We start from the raw sequence: 17,505 nt of genomic DNA on the forward strand, positions 1-17,505 counted from the left end.
TCTCGCTCCCTTTCTTTCTTTCTCTAACCCCTCCTCTTTCCCACCGTAGCATGAATGTGTGGAGCTTCTGTTCAGAGTTCATTAGCATTAGGCCACTTCAGAGGGCCGAAGAAACAAGGCACTAATATATGTGTGTGCTTGTGTGTATTGCAGGTGATCAGTAAATGAAATGGAGTGAGGAAGCCAACATGTATTGTATGAGTGAACTTGGAACACAAGTTTCAACGTGCTGATGGAATGTGTTTTGTGATAGCTTGAAAAATTACATTTATTAATACTTAATTCAGGAGAATATGTGTGCTGAATATCTGATTAATTGTACAAGTGCATATGTGCATATGTGTTATTACATAAGAACTTGTTCAAACCTGAGAACAGTGCTGCTGGACTTGATTTATTAAAGTGCTGTGCTCAAGGACAGATTTTCACCAGCTTGGATTATTTGGCTGTTTATTTGGTTTATATTTCGATTTCACTTTACACTTCTCCTCATTCCAGAAACAGCCTCATCTTATTACCCCAGTAAAATGCTGCTTAGACAATAATGCATCAGCAATTACGAACAATAAACTGCTGAGGATCCTTGCGTACCTTTACTTGTTACTTCTCAATGTTACTTCAGAGGCTACACAACACAGCAAAAATATTTGCAAGAGACTTTGGGGATATCTTTTGAATAAATGGCCATTAACAGTCATCTTTGGACACAATTGTCTGTCATTAAGGCAATATTTTATAAAAATCCTCTTTTGTCCAGGTGTTACTGCTCTGTATCTTGTCAGGCAGACGTGTCCCTCAGGGAGGTGAGCTGGGGTGAAAGCTCATGTTTTTTTGACAACCATGACGCCCCAATACACCATAGATGCATCAACTTTACGCTCCCCTTCCCATCTCCCCCTCCGGCTTTCTGTCTGTCTTTTGGTTGTTTCATCCATCTGCTCTGAGTTTGTCTTTCTTTCTGTCTGTCTCGCGGTCTATTTCTCTCTATTTTATTGTATCAACTGTGCTTAAAACTGCGAATCAAAAGTCTGGATTTGGCACAATGTATGCAGTCTAGAGTATCAATAGGAGAAAAGGGCAACAGGAGAAAAAAGTGGAGAACAAGAAGAGGAGGAAAATGAGGGAGCTTCATCTCCTCAGACTGGCTGATTGGCATATAGGATTTGGTTACTATGCAGTTGTTACAACATTTATATATTATTAATTGTGTATATATCTGGGTGCTAAATATGATCATGACCTTACATAACCTCTTGAGTAAATCTCATGTTTCCTGTGATTCCCATCTGGGCACAAACATCAATTTATTGGGCTCATGAAAATTCTTCTTGTGTTTGTGTGTGTTTAAAATTAAAAGTACATGTGCTCAACTGAGTGTGCATGTGTATTCAGTGTGAAAAGCCTGATGAATCCTGGAATCTGATTTTCTCTTAACATGCAGCCAAAGCAATCAGGCCTCTGGCAGAATGTTAAAATACAGCTCCTTAAGAAGAAGAAAACAGGCGGACATAGCAAGGAAAATCGGTTCAGCATCCCCCCCAGCCTCTGGCAGCAAAGGGCACCTTTTTAACCTGAAAACAATTACTGTATTACTGAGCTTCCCAAACCACAGGCTCAAACATATTCCCCCTGGGTTCAGCTGTTCTGAGCGTGTGTTTTGATTTAGCACACACACTTACCTCGCCTCCCGCGCAAGCCTGGCCTCTTCCATTTTATCCACATAGTCGCGGCTGCAAGAGACACACAAACGGTGAATTTTAAACCATAATAATCATTCCCCCCTCCTGCATGAAAAACCTGCCAGTATAAATACAACACGTTTGCACATCATGAGTAAAACAGTTCAGGTTGTGACGTATAATTTTTAGATTTTTTTGTGCGTTTATTTCAGAAAGTTTTTTGTCTCTTTAAATTTGGATATCTATCTTTTATGCTTCTGTATTTCAAGAAGTGACTCATTCTTTTACCTAACTTTTTTCCCCTTTTTTGTCCTTGATAGGTATTAATTGTTGTTTGAGCTCGCTTTAATTCTCTTTAATGTATTAATATTAATCCCATAGTAATCTATAAAATGTGTAATTGTATCTACATTCCCATGTATGCATTCTGCACTTAATAGGCACTTGGTATTTTATGGCTGCCAGAACTCTTCAAGGAAAAGATTGCCTAGGAAATTTAGGAAATACAGTGTATTGCTTTCTTTTTGAGGTTGAGAAAAGAAAATCAATACTGATCTTAAAGCTTGGTACATCCATCAGCTCATTATCTAAAAAACAGATACTGTTTGGTAAAATGAAGGTTAATGTATCACCACCACCACTACTAAAGCTCTCTAACTTACATGCCTTGTTTGTTCTGTACAAAAACTGAATTGTAAAGTTTGGGTATTTAGTTAGGCCATTACAAAAACCAAGCCAGCAGATCCTGACCTGTGCTTGTTTCGCTCCTCTCTCTCAATCCGCTGCAGCCTTTCCTCTCGCTCCACACGGCGGCGCTCTCGCTCGGCTGCCAGAGATTCTTGGTGTTGTCGGTAGGAGGATGACAGCAGACCTCCCAGAGCAGGCCTGAATAAAAGTTTGGTTATACCACTGCACAATCTGTGTAATTCTGCAATCCTGTCAGCTCTGTAAAACAGTGCTGCTCAGAGCAGCAACAAATGTTCCTCAAAAGACATTTTTATCTTATCACATCATTGTTTTTCTCATCTGCTCGTTTCAGTTACACTTTTTTAACTTTCTGTATTGATGTGATGCAGCATGACAACAGCAAGGATAAAACTGTACGTGAAGACCACACAGTATCTGCACAACGTCTAAGTAAGTATGTATTTAACAAGCCATAAATGCTGTTGTGACGTCTGTGTTCTCTATGGATGAAATAGGAGAAGCCGTATTAAATAAGGAAGCAGGAGGCTGAGATCACTTTCACTTCAGTGTGTCATCACCTTGACTGTGCTCCAGGACCACACAGTCTACTTTTGTTACACATGTAGTGTGCATATTTGTTCATGAAATGATGAATATAAACTGGGACTGTGTATTTTGGATATGTCTCGGTGAACATGCGCAGGCACGTGTTGAAGTCCTCTCACCTGGAGCTGGTGGGGGTACTGGGACTGTTGAGGGAGGAGTAGGACGTGAAGCCTCCATTCCTAAAAAATGGGAAAGGATGAGAGGAAAAAGGGGGGGTGACAGTGAAAGATCTCTCCAACTGTGCAATCTGTGGACACCAGGTCAACTAACTGGTCGGCGTGAAACTGCAAGGAGGGGAACCGATGTGACACCTTGTTACACAAGAATGCTGTTGCTGCAAAATAGGAGTGACCCTGCTGTGGTGTTTATTTACACACGTTTCTGGGAAATTCCAGGCAAGGTGTCTCTCCTCAGTTTAAGCCTACTTAAAAACATATATACTTTAACAGCTTATTAAGCCGCACATTTAGGGGGGCTAAGTTTCTTTCTGAAGCTTGATGTTGGTTATATGGAAAATCCATCTTGTTCAACGAGGGGGAAAAAAAATCAAGCATAATGATTTGGTTGCATCAAAGAGGATGTTCTTTAAAAACAATACATAAATAATAATGAGCAAGAAAAGATAATACAGATACATGGATGGACTTGAAAAGCATCTGGTGTTGTTCTTGAAAAGAAGGGAAATGCAGTGGCTCGGGGAAGTAAAGTGGAATCAAGTGCAGAGGACCTTCAACGCAGTGATAGAACCATGGAAAAAAAGATGAAAGTGATAACAAGCCACACACTAAAGGTGAGAAGTCGTGCAGACAAAGGTGTCAAAAGAAGTGATGGTGAAAAGGGGGAGGTGATGAATAACAAAAGTGGTGCAAATAGATCCAAGCTGGTGCCAGGATGAAAAAGCCAGAAATAGAAGTGAGAGTTTAAGAAGGAAAAGTGTAATGCCGAAGAGATAAGAGGAAAGCTTTTACTGCTTCTCATGGGAGACTGAATTGTGTGCTCCCTCTGACCTGGGAGATGTGGCTTTGGGTGAATCCTCTGTGGGCTTTGTTGGAGCCGGGGATGACGGCTCCTCGTCGAGGTCGTAGGAAAAGAGGTGGAAGGGCGAATGGGGCAGGTAGGGTAAGCGTTCGGGGGAGGAACGAGAGCTGCCGCGCAATGGGGGGCTGACTTCTTTGGTAGCGGGAACGGTGACGACAGACCTCTTCCTGGCCAGTAGGGTGGCCAGAAGGGAAGGCTGGGCTGGGGGGCTGAGAGGGGAGGAGACGGGAGGAGAGGAAGTGGGAGCAGAAGGGGAGTGGAAGGTAGATGCTGAAGGCGCAACAATCCGACTCTTCTGCTCATCCTCTTTTATGTTCTCCTTCCTGGAAGTGATGGTGATGGACTGAAGGGTTGTTCTATGAACAATGGGTGGAGGATGTTGAGCCGGGCTAGGAACAGAAGAATGGATTGAGAACAGTAAATGGATGACAGCATGTGGGAGAAGCCCTGAAGAAGGTTTAAGGGTTACAGAGTATCAAATTGATGCTATAGGTACAATCTGTGACGGACAACAGTGACAGAATTAACAGAGCCATTTAGAGACTTGAGTCTTCACATCTAAAGCGCCGAATAAATACGACCACAAAATACTAATCCATTTGCATGTCACTACCATGTTCGAAAATACCTGGGGGTGGTCTGATTAGACACTTTATCAGCCCCCTCTTGCTCATCTGAATCAGACTCAGTCAATGGAGTCTCCTCTTCCTCCTCCTCCTCTACTCCATCCTCCCACTCCTCCTCTCTGTGGAGGACGCATGAATGAAGTGGAAAATTGTAAAGGAAGATTTGATGGAGAAAGGTTATGACCCGTACGAATGGTATGCAAGTGGAAACCATCACATATAAGAAATACAGAGATGGCACGAAAGAAGGGGAGACACAGAGGGTTGGATGAGACTGACATGGAAATAATCTGTCACTGCATGACAACAAACAAGGCCATGGCATCTATCAGAGAGAGAGAGAGAAAGAGAAAAACAGCAAATGGGGAAAAGGGTGGAAGGATGTCCTTCATTACATGCACCAGTTACCCACCAGTTAGCTAATTTTACATGCATGTGAAGACAAAACATTATAACAGGGAAGGGGGGAAAGAAGGCAAAGAGGAGAACATACCATGGCTGAACAACTGACTTAGGATCAGAACTGTCTAGTGAAACCAGAGGAGCCTTGGTGTAGTTGAGTTGGTGTGCGCTGCCAGGTGGCGTTCCACAAGACCAGAGCCATGTGTGTGTGACGAATGAGATGGCTAATAAAAGTTGTGTCTGTTTTCTCCGCGTGCGCATGCATAATATAAAGCAGGATGTCGGCTCTGACATAACACAACTTTCACCCGTCACATCATTCAACAAAGCACATGCAAGCAAATTCTCACAATGCTACCCATTTTTCGATACACAGGTATCCTGGCACACACGCACGCACACACACACACACACATACACAATTTTAGCATTATCTGAAGTATGAGGCATAATCTGCACACTGCCAGGGGAGGACGCACCATGTAATAGAAGTGAAAGAGCAAAAAGGGAAGATTTACCTGAAATAAACAGCTACAAATGGCTCCAAATTCCACTTTTCGTTTCCACACACAGAGCACTGAAGTGAACCTGTGCTGGTTTAATGTCTACACTTGCATTACAACTATGATCAAACTCTGCGGCTGATGAGAACGGCTTCACTTCTTTTAGTTAAGCACAAGAGCACCAGTGTTTCATTGGGGAACAAAAAAATAAATAATAATTAAAAAAAAACCACACAGTGCTTTATGCCACGTGAGACTCATTAATAGCTGTTACAACAATTAGGTGAGGAAGAGCTGGAGTAAAACGTAGACCACCGGGGTCAAACAGCTGACCGTGTTTTTGAGTGACCTTTGAACTTACATGGATGGGAGGAAACCTGAAAGTGCCCTGGAGCAGACAGGGGTAGTATAAGACAGTCAGAACTTCTCTCGTGTTTAGGGTACCCATGAGATGAATAAATATCTGGCACCAGAACCAGTCTTTAAACAAACCCCCTTTTGTACTTTTGCTATTATTAAACCTCTAAAAATACACTTTTAACTTCTGATACTGCTACGTCTTCCTTTTTTTTTTTCTCACCTGTCGCTCATGTCCTCAGCTTTTTGTTTGCTGAAAGGCTGGAAGCCAGCTCTCTGTGGAGACGCGGGGCTGCAAGGGGAGGCATGACCCGATCGCCCTAGGGAGGCCCTGCGACTCCGCCTCCTTTCCAAGCCACGCTTTTTGTCCCCTCCCCCAAGGCTGGCCCGTCGACGGTCCCGGCGTCCCATCGGTGGGGGCTTACTGTCATCATCACCATCTTCATGCTGTAAGGTCATCTGGGGAAACATAGGTTGGGTGTGAAACGGGAGAGGTAGCAGGTGCTTCCCTCCAAAGATTTGATATGACATCATTGTACTATAAATACTACATAGATCAAATCACTTCAAAATCGTTGGACGCAAACGGCACTTGCTGACTGAAATCTGATCTTCAGTCGGAAGCAACTGCCATCTTCCAATGTTTTCCTTGTAGTCTTGTGACTGAATATGATTGTGTGTGTCTCGCACCTCATAGATGTTAAGTTGCTCAACCAAGTCCAGATCGGTGCCTTTGCGTCCCAGGTGTCTTTGGGACACCGTCTCCATGCCCTGCTCCTCCAAACCATCCACCATATCATAGAATGAATCCTGGTCTGGCAGTGCGGCAAGTGTCTGCAGAAAGATAGGCAATCAATCGATGGCTGGTGGCGAGACAGCTATTTTTGCATATCCAATGCATATTGAATAGATACCTTATTGATGAGGGTCATTGCATAAACCAGCAGCTCCGTGTCCACTCCATCCTTTTCTTGTAAGATCTCCATGGCATTTGACCATGGCTTGCAGCCTGGAAGTCATTCCAACAACCATAATCCACCAAGTTCACCAGTTACAGCATACGTTTGGCTGTTACTACTCCTTTCTCTACACTGTTTACAGGCCTGCAGCCAAGACATCGTGTAAGAAAACAAAGTAATGAACAGGACAAGTGGGGTTTGAAGTGTGTACCTCTCTTGGTATCCACAGAGGCGATGGCTTCGATCAGCAGTGGAGCGTTGGACTCAGAGTACTCCACGAACACCAGCAGCAGCTTCAGAGTTGTTTTCACCACCAGACGGAACTAGGGCAGAATTTAAAACAAATTTACCAAAGTGACTGCAGAAGAGTTGATCTTGGCACTTTATCCTTATGAATGCACAATCATACATTATTTTCGTCAACTCAGGGTGGTTTATTGATTCATATATTTCATCTATATGTTTCATCTGTACTGAAATTACCACAGAAAGCAGTTTTTATATAACTCTCACTGCGACTGTGGAAACTTTGTGAAAACTTTAAAAGGTGTGCAGTTGAGAGTAAAATGAAGGTGGAGTTCGACCATGGGTGTTGTCCAACATGTGAGTGTTGAATGCCCATGTAACTAGAGACATTTGAAGACTGATTCTTCAGGGGCAAAGCAGAATTTTAGCTTCAAAAATAATGAAAAAAAAAAAAAAAAAAACAACCCCCAAAAAAACCACAAAACCAAGTAAAGACACCATCCCTAGGGCAGAACATGAAATACAATCAGTAGCAGATGTGTTTGTGTGTGATACAGTTTATAGAACCTAGAAATAACTTCTATCAAACAATGGATGGGTTGCTCCCAGTGTGTGAGACTGAGACGGAGGTGGGAATGATTTTGTACACGTGTACGACCGTACCTTTGAGCCAACCAGAGCGTACAGCCACTGGATTGTCTCAGCATGAGCAATGACGCCGTTCATCCCGTCCACGTACAGCATAATCTGGCCCAGAGCTGAGAGATAGAGGATGAAAGAGCAAAACATCAGAAAAAACTAAATGTTTGAGAGCCAGAGCAAATGTAGAAAGCTGATTGAACATTTACCCGAAACAACCCAACTGTGTGCGGCGCAGGGCTGCAGCTGTTTTGTGCAATAAGAGAGACTCCAGGTGTAGCTGTTAGCATTAGCTACATGAGCATCACATGAGTTTTTAATATGAATCAGTTTAGCTTATTAATGAACTACCGATTCTGCACATACGTGTGCCAGCTTCTAGCCTGTTCCCGATCGTGCCCTCGGTTAGGATAAATGAATTATGGGTTGATCCGGATCGACCTTGCACCAGTGTCAGTTTGTGATTAAATTTGCATGTTTGCTGCCTTTGGAGCAGAGCTTGTGCCCAGTGGATCACTTACATCAAGCTGCAGCTGAAAAGACTGTGCTGTAGTATCAGCCTGATCATAATATTCCTTCAACTCTGCCATTCGCTACGACCCCGAACAGGCCACATGCATCTGCTGCTGTTAGTGGGGTTTACTTTTACATTCACTTATCGAAAGACGTAGACATTTTTAAGTCATCGGGGTGGAAATCAGTTTGAGCGGTAGTTGTTTTGACATGTGGTCTGAAGGACTCAAACCACCTCACTGACTAGAAAACAACAGAAGCGTGCAAATGCCAGACAGGGAGCTGGTGTGGTGGAAACTCTCACAGTCCTTTCGCTCTTGATATGCATGAAAAATTGTTTCTATGACATTTTGCTGTCATAGAATAAATGCTGCCCGATGAGGGAGGGACAAAAAAAAGAGAGAGAAATGAAAAAAAAAAAAAAAACAAAAAAAAAAAACAGAGTCAAATTCATGGATTAGTTATACCCTTTTCTTTTCTTTCAGAATATAGAGAGAGTTGTAAAAGTTCCTGTTAGTGTTTTATTGGTGTGAACCTGATGATAGTGTTTTCCTGTGCAGTGTATTTTCCCGCCCTCTAAAAAAAAAATTTGCAACTGTGTTTTAAAAGGTGCTGTAAAGACAAAGCTGATGCAACATCACAGTGTGAGGAACACAAATGGTTTGAAGGGAAGATATGGACATGTCCGTAAATGACGGTTTAAAGAAACAGCTGAGATGCTACATTTTGAGTCTCTTTGTCTGACAAAAGATGAGATCAAACTCAAACAATGTTTACTTTATCCACGCTTCTATTTACATCTTAGGTTTATCATGAAATTTAGCAAAACTCACAGCACTACAGTCACAACGTTTCAACAAGTGACTGTATATTTGAAAGTTCATAACACATCCACCCTCACCCTGTCCATGTGTAATTATCCATTCCATTTCACTCCTTACACTGGGCAAATATGCTCATGAAGCAATCACATAAGTTATAATATAAATAAAGAACTGCAAGTGCTGTCCAGTGCTGTGTGTTTTTACTGGTGGGGGGCTGTCTGGGGGGTGGTTGGCAAGTTTCACTGAGAGGTTTTGTTCTGGGATCGCAAATCTTCAGAAGTGCCTCGGTGAGATTTATCACACGGCTGCAAATGACTGGTCATTAGAAAATTAACAGGAAAAAAAAAAAAGAAAAAAAGGCCAACCTAATTTCACCTCTCCTAAGATGAACGCTGTGACACATGTTTGAATGGAGAGAAATGCCTGCATGTGTATGTTCAAAAGTGAAAAAAAGAAGGCAAGGGCCTCTCTGGGGAACACTGAGTGTATTTACTGCTGGTGGAAATTATGGAAAGCATGTGTGTAGCTCCAGGTGGAAAAATAAGTGAACTACTAGAGCTAAAGGCTCAATACATGACAGGATGACATCAACTCAAAGACGGCAAAAAAGTTGTGAAGACTTTGCTTCAATGCTTTATCTATTGTTATTAACACACCGTGTTTGGCTGCCATTATCATTTATCTATATTTTCATGGACTGTTCCTCCAGATACCTTTGTTCTGTTTGGATGTGTGGTTGTTTAACACCTTAAGTACGGTGCAGAATGGAACGCACATCACATTAAAGTACAAAAAGACAGCTGTGTAGACAGAAACAGGAAGGACATTAGCACAGTTCACCTGTAACCCCTTTTTTCTGTTAATCAGGCCCCTATTTACTATTGTTACAAGAGTAAGGACGTTTCTGTAATATGGCCCAAGGCCTTACATTTATTTATTTATTTATTTTTTGCTTTTTTTCCTGTTTCTCCACAGAGGTTTTTGTAGGTTAGAGGTTAGTATTGTGAGTCCTGTGTCCTATGATCAAAGAGATCTTATAAGTAGTTGTAGTTTTATCTGTTTTTATTTTTGACGCACACCATGGTCTGAGAAACAAAATTACATTTTATTCTGTTTAAGATTTACAACCTAATGTTTAATGTTGTATTTGCTGTTTTTTTGTTCAGCTTTCTTCAGTGTTGATTATATAAATATATAAATGTATTGTTGTCCTTTCTTTTCCATTAAAAAACGCGTGTTGACAAGGTAATCAGAGGGAGAGAGAGTGACAGGGGGCTGCACCTCGTAATATGTAGTTCTGGTAGTTCTGGTCAGCTTCCGCTCCCACTTTGATGAGGCATGTCAGACCTTCAGCCATCACAAACTCATGGACCAGATCTTTGTCATCCTGAAGTAGTGAATAGAAATAATAAATATGTTAATAACAACATCCGACCACACAAAACTCTCAGGTGAATTTGAGTTCTCCTTTCTTACCACATAGTGGCAGTAATGTGCAGAAATTCAGAAGCTCAGACCAGCTGGTACAAACACCCTAAACATCTAAAACCATTTATTTCATAATTTGTTGCTTTTTACAGAGCATCTCATTCAATGCAAAAACAATGATGCACACATTAAGTATGAGCAGCCTTGGTGTAGGCTCAGCCGACACTAATGCTGGCTTCAGGTGCGCACTTAAAGCCCCATGTTCAGACATCTTTCACATGGCTTTTTGTTCATTCAAAGGCTTTTTTGGAGAAAAAGAAAGAAATGCTGGTAGAGTCACAGTTTTGTTTGGTTTGAGATAAAAGTTGGTGGAATATGGCGAGATGTCAAAATTCACATTGCCCTGAGGCACTGGCATGTCTCTGGGGCATTTTGTGACGTTCACAATCATGAGAACAGCACTTGGATACTTCGGTAGTTACAATAGTTTGAAAGACATCCATAAAATAAAAATTCCTACACAAATACAAACAGCTCCATCTCTGCGCACGCATGCATACACATAAAAACCCACACACAACCACACATACACACAGGAAGAGAAATGCCACGTTGATGGAGCACCCTGTCTGTCATCATAGGAGTGCACAGTGGCCACAATAACCAACTGTATTCTGCAACAACAAACTGACTGTATGACTGTAATTGCATATGAAATGTGTGTGTGTGTATGTGTGTGTGTGGGGGGGTGTTTGCGAGTGTGTTACCTGAAAAATTTGCTTTAGAGAGAACAGTGCCCTTCTTAAGTCACGTCCATTAGAGTTATACAGTCTTTCTGTGGAGACAGAAACGTAGAAGTGGTTAAATGTCTGTAATTCAATAAACAGCCACAAGACATTTTAGAGTGACGGAGACTTTAAGTATAAAGCTTTCAAATTTGTTTCCACATAATCTTCGACGACCTTCCATTGCACGTCAATGGAAGTCATCACACCCCTGGGCTCTGATCACCTGAGGCAGGCACTTCATCACACACATTCACCGTGTCCACACTTACAGAGCAACACGTGCATGGTCTCTCTCACATGCACACACACACACCCACGTTGAGGCCGTGATTAGAGCTTTATTGGAATGTTAATGAGCTGCTGGCTGGACTTCAACAGTGAGGTATTCAGGTCACGACACGGAAAGCACTCAGAACCATCAGCCCTTATACCATCACACTGATATTTAGCCGAGTTATTTCTATCCTCTAACACATGATTCATAACATTCAGAACACTGCTTACAAATGATTGTTATGATCATCTGTGATGTTATTATCTCTTAAACAGTAGTATCATGGTAATAGTCCTTTTTAAATGTCCTCCTCTGAAGTCATAGTTATATGTTCGAACTTCTTTGTACCATTACTTCACTCATACTGTAGGCTTTTCTCTTTCATTTGTCTCTGAAGCTCTGTGCTCATCTGTGTATTTGTACAGGGTTGGACACAACGTTGTAAATAATATCTTTTTGAAAATTTTAAAATTCTCTCTTTTTTTAGGCTGCAAAGGGAAGATTGTGCTTATGCATTTTACTCTACGCTCCGGTTTAATTTAGTCTACCCCCATTTCAAAGCGATATTTGGATTAGAAAGTGATTAGACAATAATAATTTTCCTAAGTGCTCTGCATTAAGTTGAAAGTCTGTGTGGTTGGGAGTCCATATTGTCCATTTGTGTGGGAGAACAGTTGTGCATTCAGCAGTGTATCAGTGGGGGGTTTTGGGAACCTGTGTTTGTAAATCCCGAGTTTGCATGTTAATGATAAATCCTCCAGTTTATCAGGAGGGAGGCAGCTGGTTAAAAGAGTACGGTGGTAAGTGCAGGGTAGGACAGCAAACCCCCACCTCCGACATGCTCCCAGACATGGGCTCGCCTGGCCAAGGAGCCAACCAGTCTATCCTGTTGTCTTGAGCTCAGTGGTAACTGTCACTAAGTAAGCCAGGACAAGGCTCGCCCAAGACCAGGGTCAAAATTATTATCATTCCCCACACAGATGAAGAATTACAGGCCTGTCTGTCACTCTATCTGCAGTGAGATTAGCCTCACATTCATGAAATACATCTGTGATGGTTTACAATAGAGATTTAACAAATCAGCGAACACCATCAAATCATTCAAATTATAGTGGTGAGTGCACAGAAAGGAATGAAAAGGAAAGGAAAGGAACGAATAGAAAAGAAAAGATTTGTGAAAGTCGATCATTTCACTAAACAATTAACCCAATCAATGATTGACCAGACTCATAGATGCGAGAGTTTAATGTCATCTTTCTTGAAAGCAGATGTCATGACCTGAGTCTCTATAAGAAATGACAATGGGCTTCCAACAGTGGAGTCTGTTAACTCCTCTTCAAATTCCTAGTTGGCACTGATTGACTTCTATGTTTCACTGGAAATCAAGAGGCCACTCAGTGAGGCAGGGAACACTGTCTGGTCCTTGAGTGTCAATGGTTCATTCAGACAATCAGGCCATGAGAGGGTCTGTCAGGGTAACCTTCACAGAAACATCTGCTGTGCATCAGGAGCATGTCAGCAGCAGCGATAAGCCTTAAACTTGGCTTGGTTCTTTCTGGAGGAAGGTTTTTATTTTTGCGGTTAGTGTCCTTCAGTTACATAGTTCATATACAAAGTTAACAGTACCACCCGTTTACTGATATGTGAAAATGAAAATGAAATAATCGTGAAAGTGTAGGACAAATGTTGGGGTTTCCGCTTTTCTGCAACCTGTTCAAAGGACATTGTGCCCTTTGTTCTGCCTCGCTGTTCTGTACAAACAAGGTGCATACAAGATAACATGGGCTTTGTTGTTACACCTTTATGCCGAGGTATTCACACAGCCAAAGTGTGTAAGAGGGAGAGCCGGTGCGGAGGGAAAGGACAATGACATTGTTGTGTTGCATGCAACACCTCTGTTTCTATCTCTCTGATGCTATCTGAAATCACACACTGAGATGGCATTATGCTGGGCCTGTTTTATTCAGCGTTAACAAACAGGATGCACAGTGACAGACCTCCTTAACAGCAATATGACAGGATTTCAGTTTAAAGGGGCCTACGGACTCTCTGACCGGCTAAGATCAAGGGTTAGGGTTAGGTTTTTTTTTTTTTTTTTTTTAAGTTTTTTGATTTCTTGATATTCAACCAGTGAAAATCCTTCACTTGTTCTGACTTCTGTTAAATATAAAATTCTCAAGATGGTTTTTGAGGCGCACAGTTGAACCATCGGCCTCGAAGCCACGCCAATGTTTAACATGGCCACGGAAAAACTAAACTACTAAACTTTTGTCAAAATAATTACCCCTCTGCTCCAGCGTCAACACGAGTTTGACATGCTTAATAATCTATCGGCCTTTTTCCCATTGGCACACAGGTCTCCAGCTGTCCTCACACTGCATGTTCAAAGCGGTGCATTACAGCTGGAAATAATTCAAACATGCTCTCACCTTCAAACAGCATGGCATATCAAAACTGTTTCGGTGTCTGCATCTCTTTAGAGGAATAAGAGCAAAGGGCACAGTAGGACGATAACGTCTTTATTAGCTACCATCTACTAAGTGACAGAGCAGGAGAAGGGGAGGAAAAGATCAAACGTTGTTTTTTTTTTTTTTTTTTTTGTCTGTCCACGTGTCTTTCGCTGGTCACCCTCCTTTTTTCCTGGCACTGGGTTTTATTATTGTCACAAGAAAAGCTGAAACTCTCACTGGGATGTGTCATTGTGGCTTGTGTGCGTCTGTGTGCTTGTATTGCAGTCTATACATGTGCACGTATGTGCATGCATGCATGTGTGTGACCGTGTGCACGCACCCATGTGTAACCCAGTGCCGGTGTTTGGTGAGTGCAGACAGACAGATGAAGGGGAGACAGAAAGGCACATTTCATTTATAGGTTCGCTTGGAGTTTTACTGTTTTGTTTTGGAGGACTCACAGTTCCTGTCCACACGGTTTCACCATGACCTCACATGCACTGCAATGTGTTAGCCTTAAACGACTCATTTACCTTCATAGTCCCTCTTAAAAGCTTAATTTTCTTTAAGAAAGATGGCAAAATCTGCCAAAAGAAAGACTTATTTCTGTTTTGAACTTTCTGCCTTCATCTGATACGGCTGAAATAAAACCATTGACTCTGCGTGCTTTTAATGACGTTAAGCAACAGCCATCATATCTATGTTGCTTCAGTTTTTTTATCAGTTGATCAAGATTTAAAACACATTATTCTAATGCTCAATAATGGATTAAACAAACATACGTGCATTTGCAGAATATAGCAGATGGGAGAAGACATAAGTACATGAGAGCATATGTGTGTGTGTGTGTGTGTGTGTGTGGGAGTCTCCTCTGCAGTGAAACAGGGATTCCCCCAGTGTCAAGACTCTGCTAAGACGTTCACGAGTGGTCAGATCCCTCCTGCTCCTCCTGCCATAATGAGATTAGTGCTGTGACCCTTCAGCTTTGACTAATCCCTTAACATCTACTGCATCGGCGACACATCTCCCAACAGAACAACGCTGGGCCGACTCAGGCTACACTCCGACACTCAGGCCTAATACACCAAAATTACACTCTGAGCCACACTGTATTGTGTTATACCGGTAAGTCCTCAGTTGCGTGTAGCCTAATTTTGCTTTGTTGATCTTCGCAAAGGGCAGAAACAATCTACTGCTACTTCTCCTACGCTTAATCCTCCGACAGCCAGCTCAGCAGATGTTTCTTAAAGGCGACCTAGTTAAACATTGGTGTGAAGATGAAATAGCAAATAGAAAAGAGAAAAAGGAACAAATGCAAAGACACGCCATGGGAATCGTGGAAATCTTTCCATTTAACTTTCTGCAGACTAATATCTCAACAGGTCAACAGTCATTTAGGTCTTATCCATCTCTATTGGTAACACTTCTGTCCTTTACAGGGCTACTGCAAAACGATTTGTAGAACAGTTTACACCAACCATCCCACCCCACGACAGCTGCTCTCATGTCTCCCTTGAAATGAGCATCTTTCAGTTGAATTTTTTTGCATTATTTATACTCTTCATATTTAACCTCACCACTAACCAATCAGAGAAGGCCCAAATCAACGGTGGGAGCTCACCGTTGTCAACTATCCCATGATCTTCTGATTATCTACTGTACTTGCAGATGGTTATGGCTAAGGCACAAGCTTCCAAACTCCTAATTTGTGTGTTATTTGAGACATCATACTCAGAGTAACAGGGTGTGAAGGGGCGAGTGGGCATAATGAAGTAGGTCATGAGAGAGTTGTGTGGGATTTCATAGCACTCTTTTGATTTCCAGAACTTGCCTATCATATCTTTAAAATCCTCATATTAATCTATGCATGTAGAAAGCGGTTACTTGTACTTCAAATCAGGGTTATTGCGTGCAAAATGTCAATTTTGTGGAAATAAAGTTATTAAAACTTGAACAAAAACATTTTAAGGGACTTTATGAGTTTCCCAGAGTCCCAACAATCCCACAATCAAATATGCCAATGTTTATGCAGTCATTGTAGACCTGCGGCAGTTTATGACGCTGCTGTAACACCGTTTGGTAATGACATCTAGGAAAGTGAAAAATGACAGCAGGCTTATTTTAGTTTGTTTGTGTTTGTCGAGGGGATTTTAATCGAGATGTGAAACTGTGGAAGTCAACTGAACAGTGACTGGATATTCGTTTATTTAGTCCGTTCTGCCCGGGGAGCAACTGCAAACAGCAATCTGCAGATTTCATGCTGATGTCTGCACAAAAAAATGCAGATTAATTTCGATTAGTTCAGGTACAATGATAATTCATATAAATACACCCCCCCAAAAAAATCACTGCCACTACAAACAAGAAGCTTTGAACTCTAAGCTGTAAGTGTGTAAACCTCTTGTACTCTTTGTGCTTTTATTAGAATTATATTAGAGTGACACATCTTTATCAGGTCACAGGATATTTGCAGATAAGCACACACTGAGGTCAACCAAGAGAAGTCATTTCCAGGATGGTCCAACTGTCTGTGGGCCAGGAGAGAGAGGAGAGAAGAGGGGTGGGTCACAGCTGGTGATTCTGTATTTAAGCCCAGTTATAACCGCTGACTCGTGTTTCGGGGGGATTTCATTGCACCCCTCTAAAAAAGCCCCCACACGGCTGTCTGGCCCTATCAGTCAGTTGGCTTTAAAAGTGGGTTGTGGGTGGGATCTAAAATAAAGAAGTGAGAGGAGCATGAGGTGTAATGACACGCTGGAGAGTTTGGTTTAATCCCAGGAAGTCTTTCTACCCATGTGCTGGCATCATGCTAAATATAGGTGTATGGGGTATCAGGCATACTGTAACAACTCTGGATACTGGGTTCAATCTTTGTTCAGGTCATGGAGTGCACTGTGTGTTTGTGCTGTCCTACAGTCGAGCAAATTAGCGGATGAGTCAATTTCCCTCAAATCAAATGCAATTTTCACCTGTGACAGGAATTCCTCCGCCCAGAAATTGCTACAGTGGCAGATAAGTTTCCATTTGTTGCAGACCACTCAGTGTAATATTAAATATCATTTTATTTTTTGACCTTTTGCATGTAATATTTCTCAGTAGGGGTTTGCATTTCTGCTGCTACACATGTGCAAAGGTGCTGTTGTGGAATTCCTTTCTTGTGTGCACACATCTGTTCAGTGACATGTCCATTAATCTGAAATGAAAAGAATAAATAATCTATCAATCTGTCATGAACTGATACAGTTCGGAGAATTATGTATGATTTCACTCTTATGTCAAGTGAAGTGAAAGGGAAAAATTGGCAGGCAGCAAAGGCCAGACTGCTGAGCACAACTTGGTTATTTTGCGACCATCTATTTTTTGTCTGTTGGTCTTGGCCTGCAGTGTGAGTACTGGAAGCTGCTGATGGCACAGATGACGATAGAGGCCCAATGAGCTTAGTCTGTGTGTGTGTGTGTGTGTGTGTGTGTGTGTGTGTGTGTGTGT

The 17,505-nt window shown here is 41.9% G+C and overlaps 1 protein-coding gene across 2 annotated transcripts in view; it reads right to left on the minus strand.

The window, feature by feature from the left end:
• The window catches only part of fhod3a (formin homology 2 domain containing 3a), a 48,760-nt gene that overhangs the window by 11,795 nt on the left and 19,460 nt on the right, over positions 1-17,505 (minus strand). Inside the window, exons 4-14 of one of the 2 annotated variants that reach the window (XM_029514397.1) lie at positions 11,275-11,342; positions 10,361-10,466; positions 7,767-7,861; positions 7,069-7,180; positions 6,813-6,907; positions 6,589-6,732; positions 6,122-6,357; positions 3,980-4,399; positions 3,092-3,151; positions 2,430-2,564; positions 1,680-1,730 (exon numbers count right to left, since the gene is read on the minus strand). In XM_029514397.1, coding sequence (XP_029370257.1) covers positions 1,680-1,730; positions 2,430-2,564; positions 3,092-3,151; positions 3,980-4,399; positions 6,122-6,357; positions 6,589-6,732; positions 6,813-6,907; positions 7,069-7,180; positions 7,767-7,861; positions 10,361-10,466; positions 11,275-11,342 — 1,522 coding nt within the window. The remainder of the gene's footprint in view (positions 1-1,679; positions 1,731-2,429; positions 2,565-3,091; positions 3,152-3,979; positions 4,400-6,121; positions 6,358-6,588; positions 6,733-6,812; positions 6,908-7,068; positions 7,181-7,766; positions 7,862-10,360; positions 10,467-11,274; positions 11,343-17,505) is intronic. The other variant, XM_029514398.1, reaches the window with a different exon arrangement.

The sequence above is a fragment of the Echeneis naucrates genome, chromosome 11 (assembly GCF_900963305.1).
Source record: "Echeneis naucrates chromosome 11, fEcheNa1.1, whole genome shotgun sequence".
Taxonomy (NCBI): Eukaryota; Metazoa; Chordata; class Actinopteri; order Carangiformes; family Echeneidae; genus Echeneis; species Echeneis naucrates.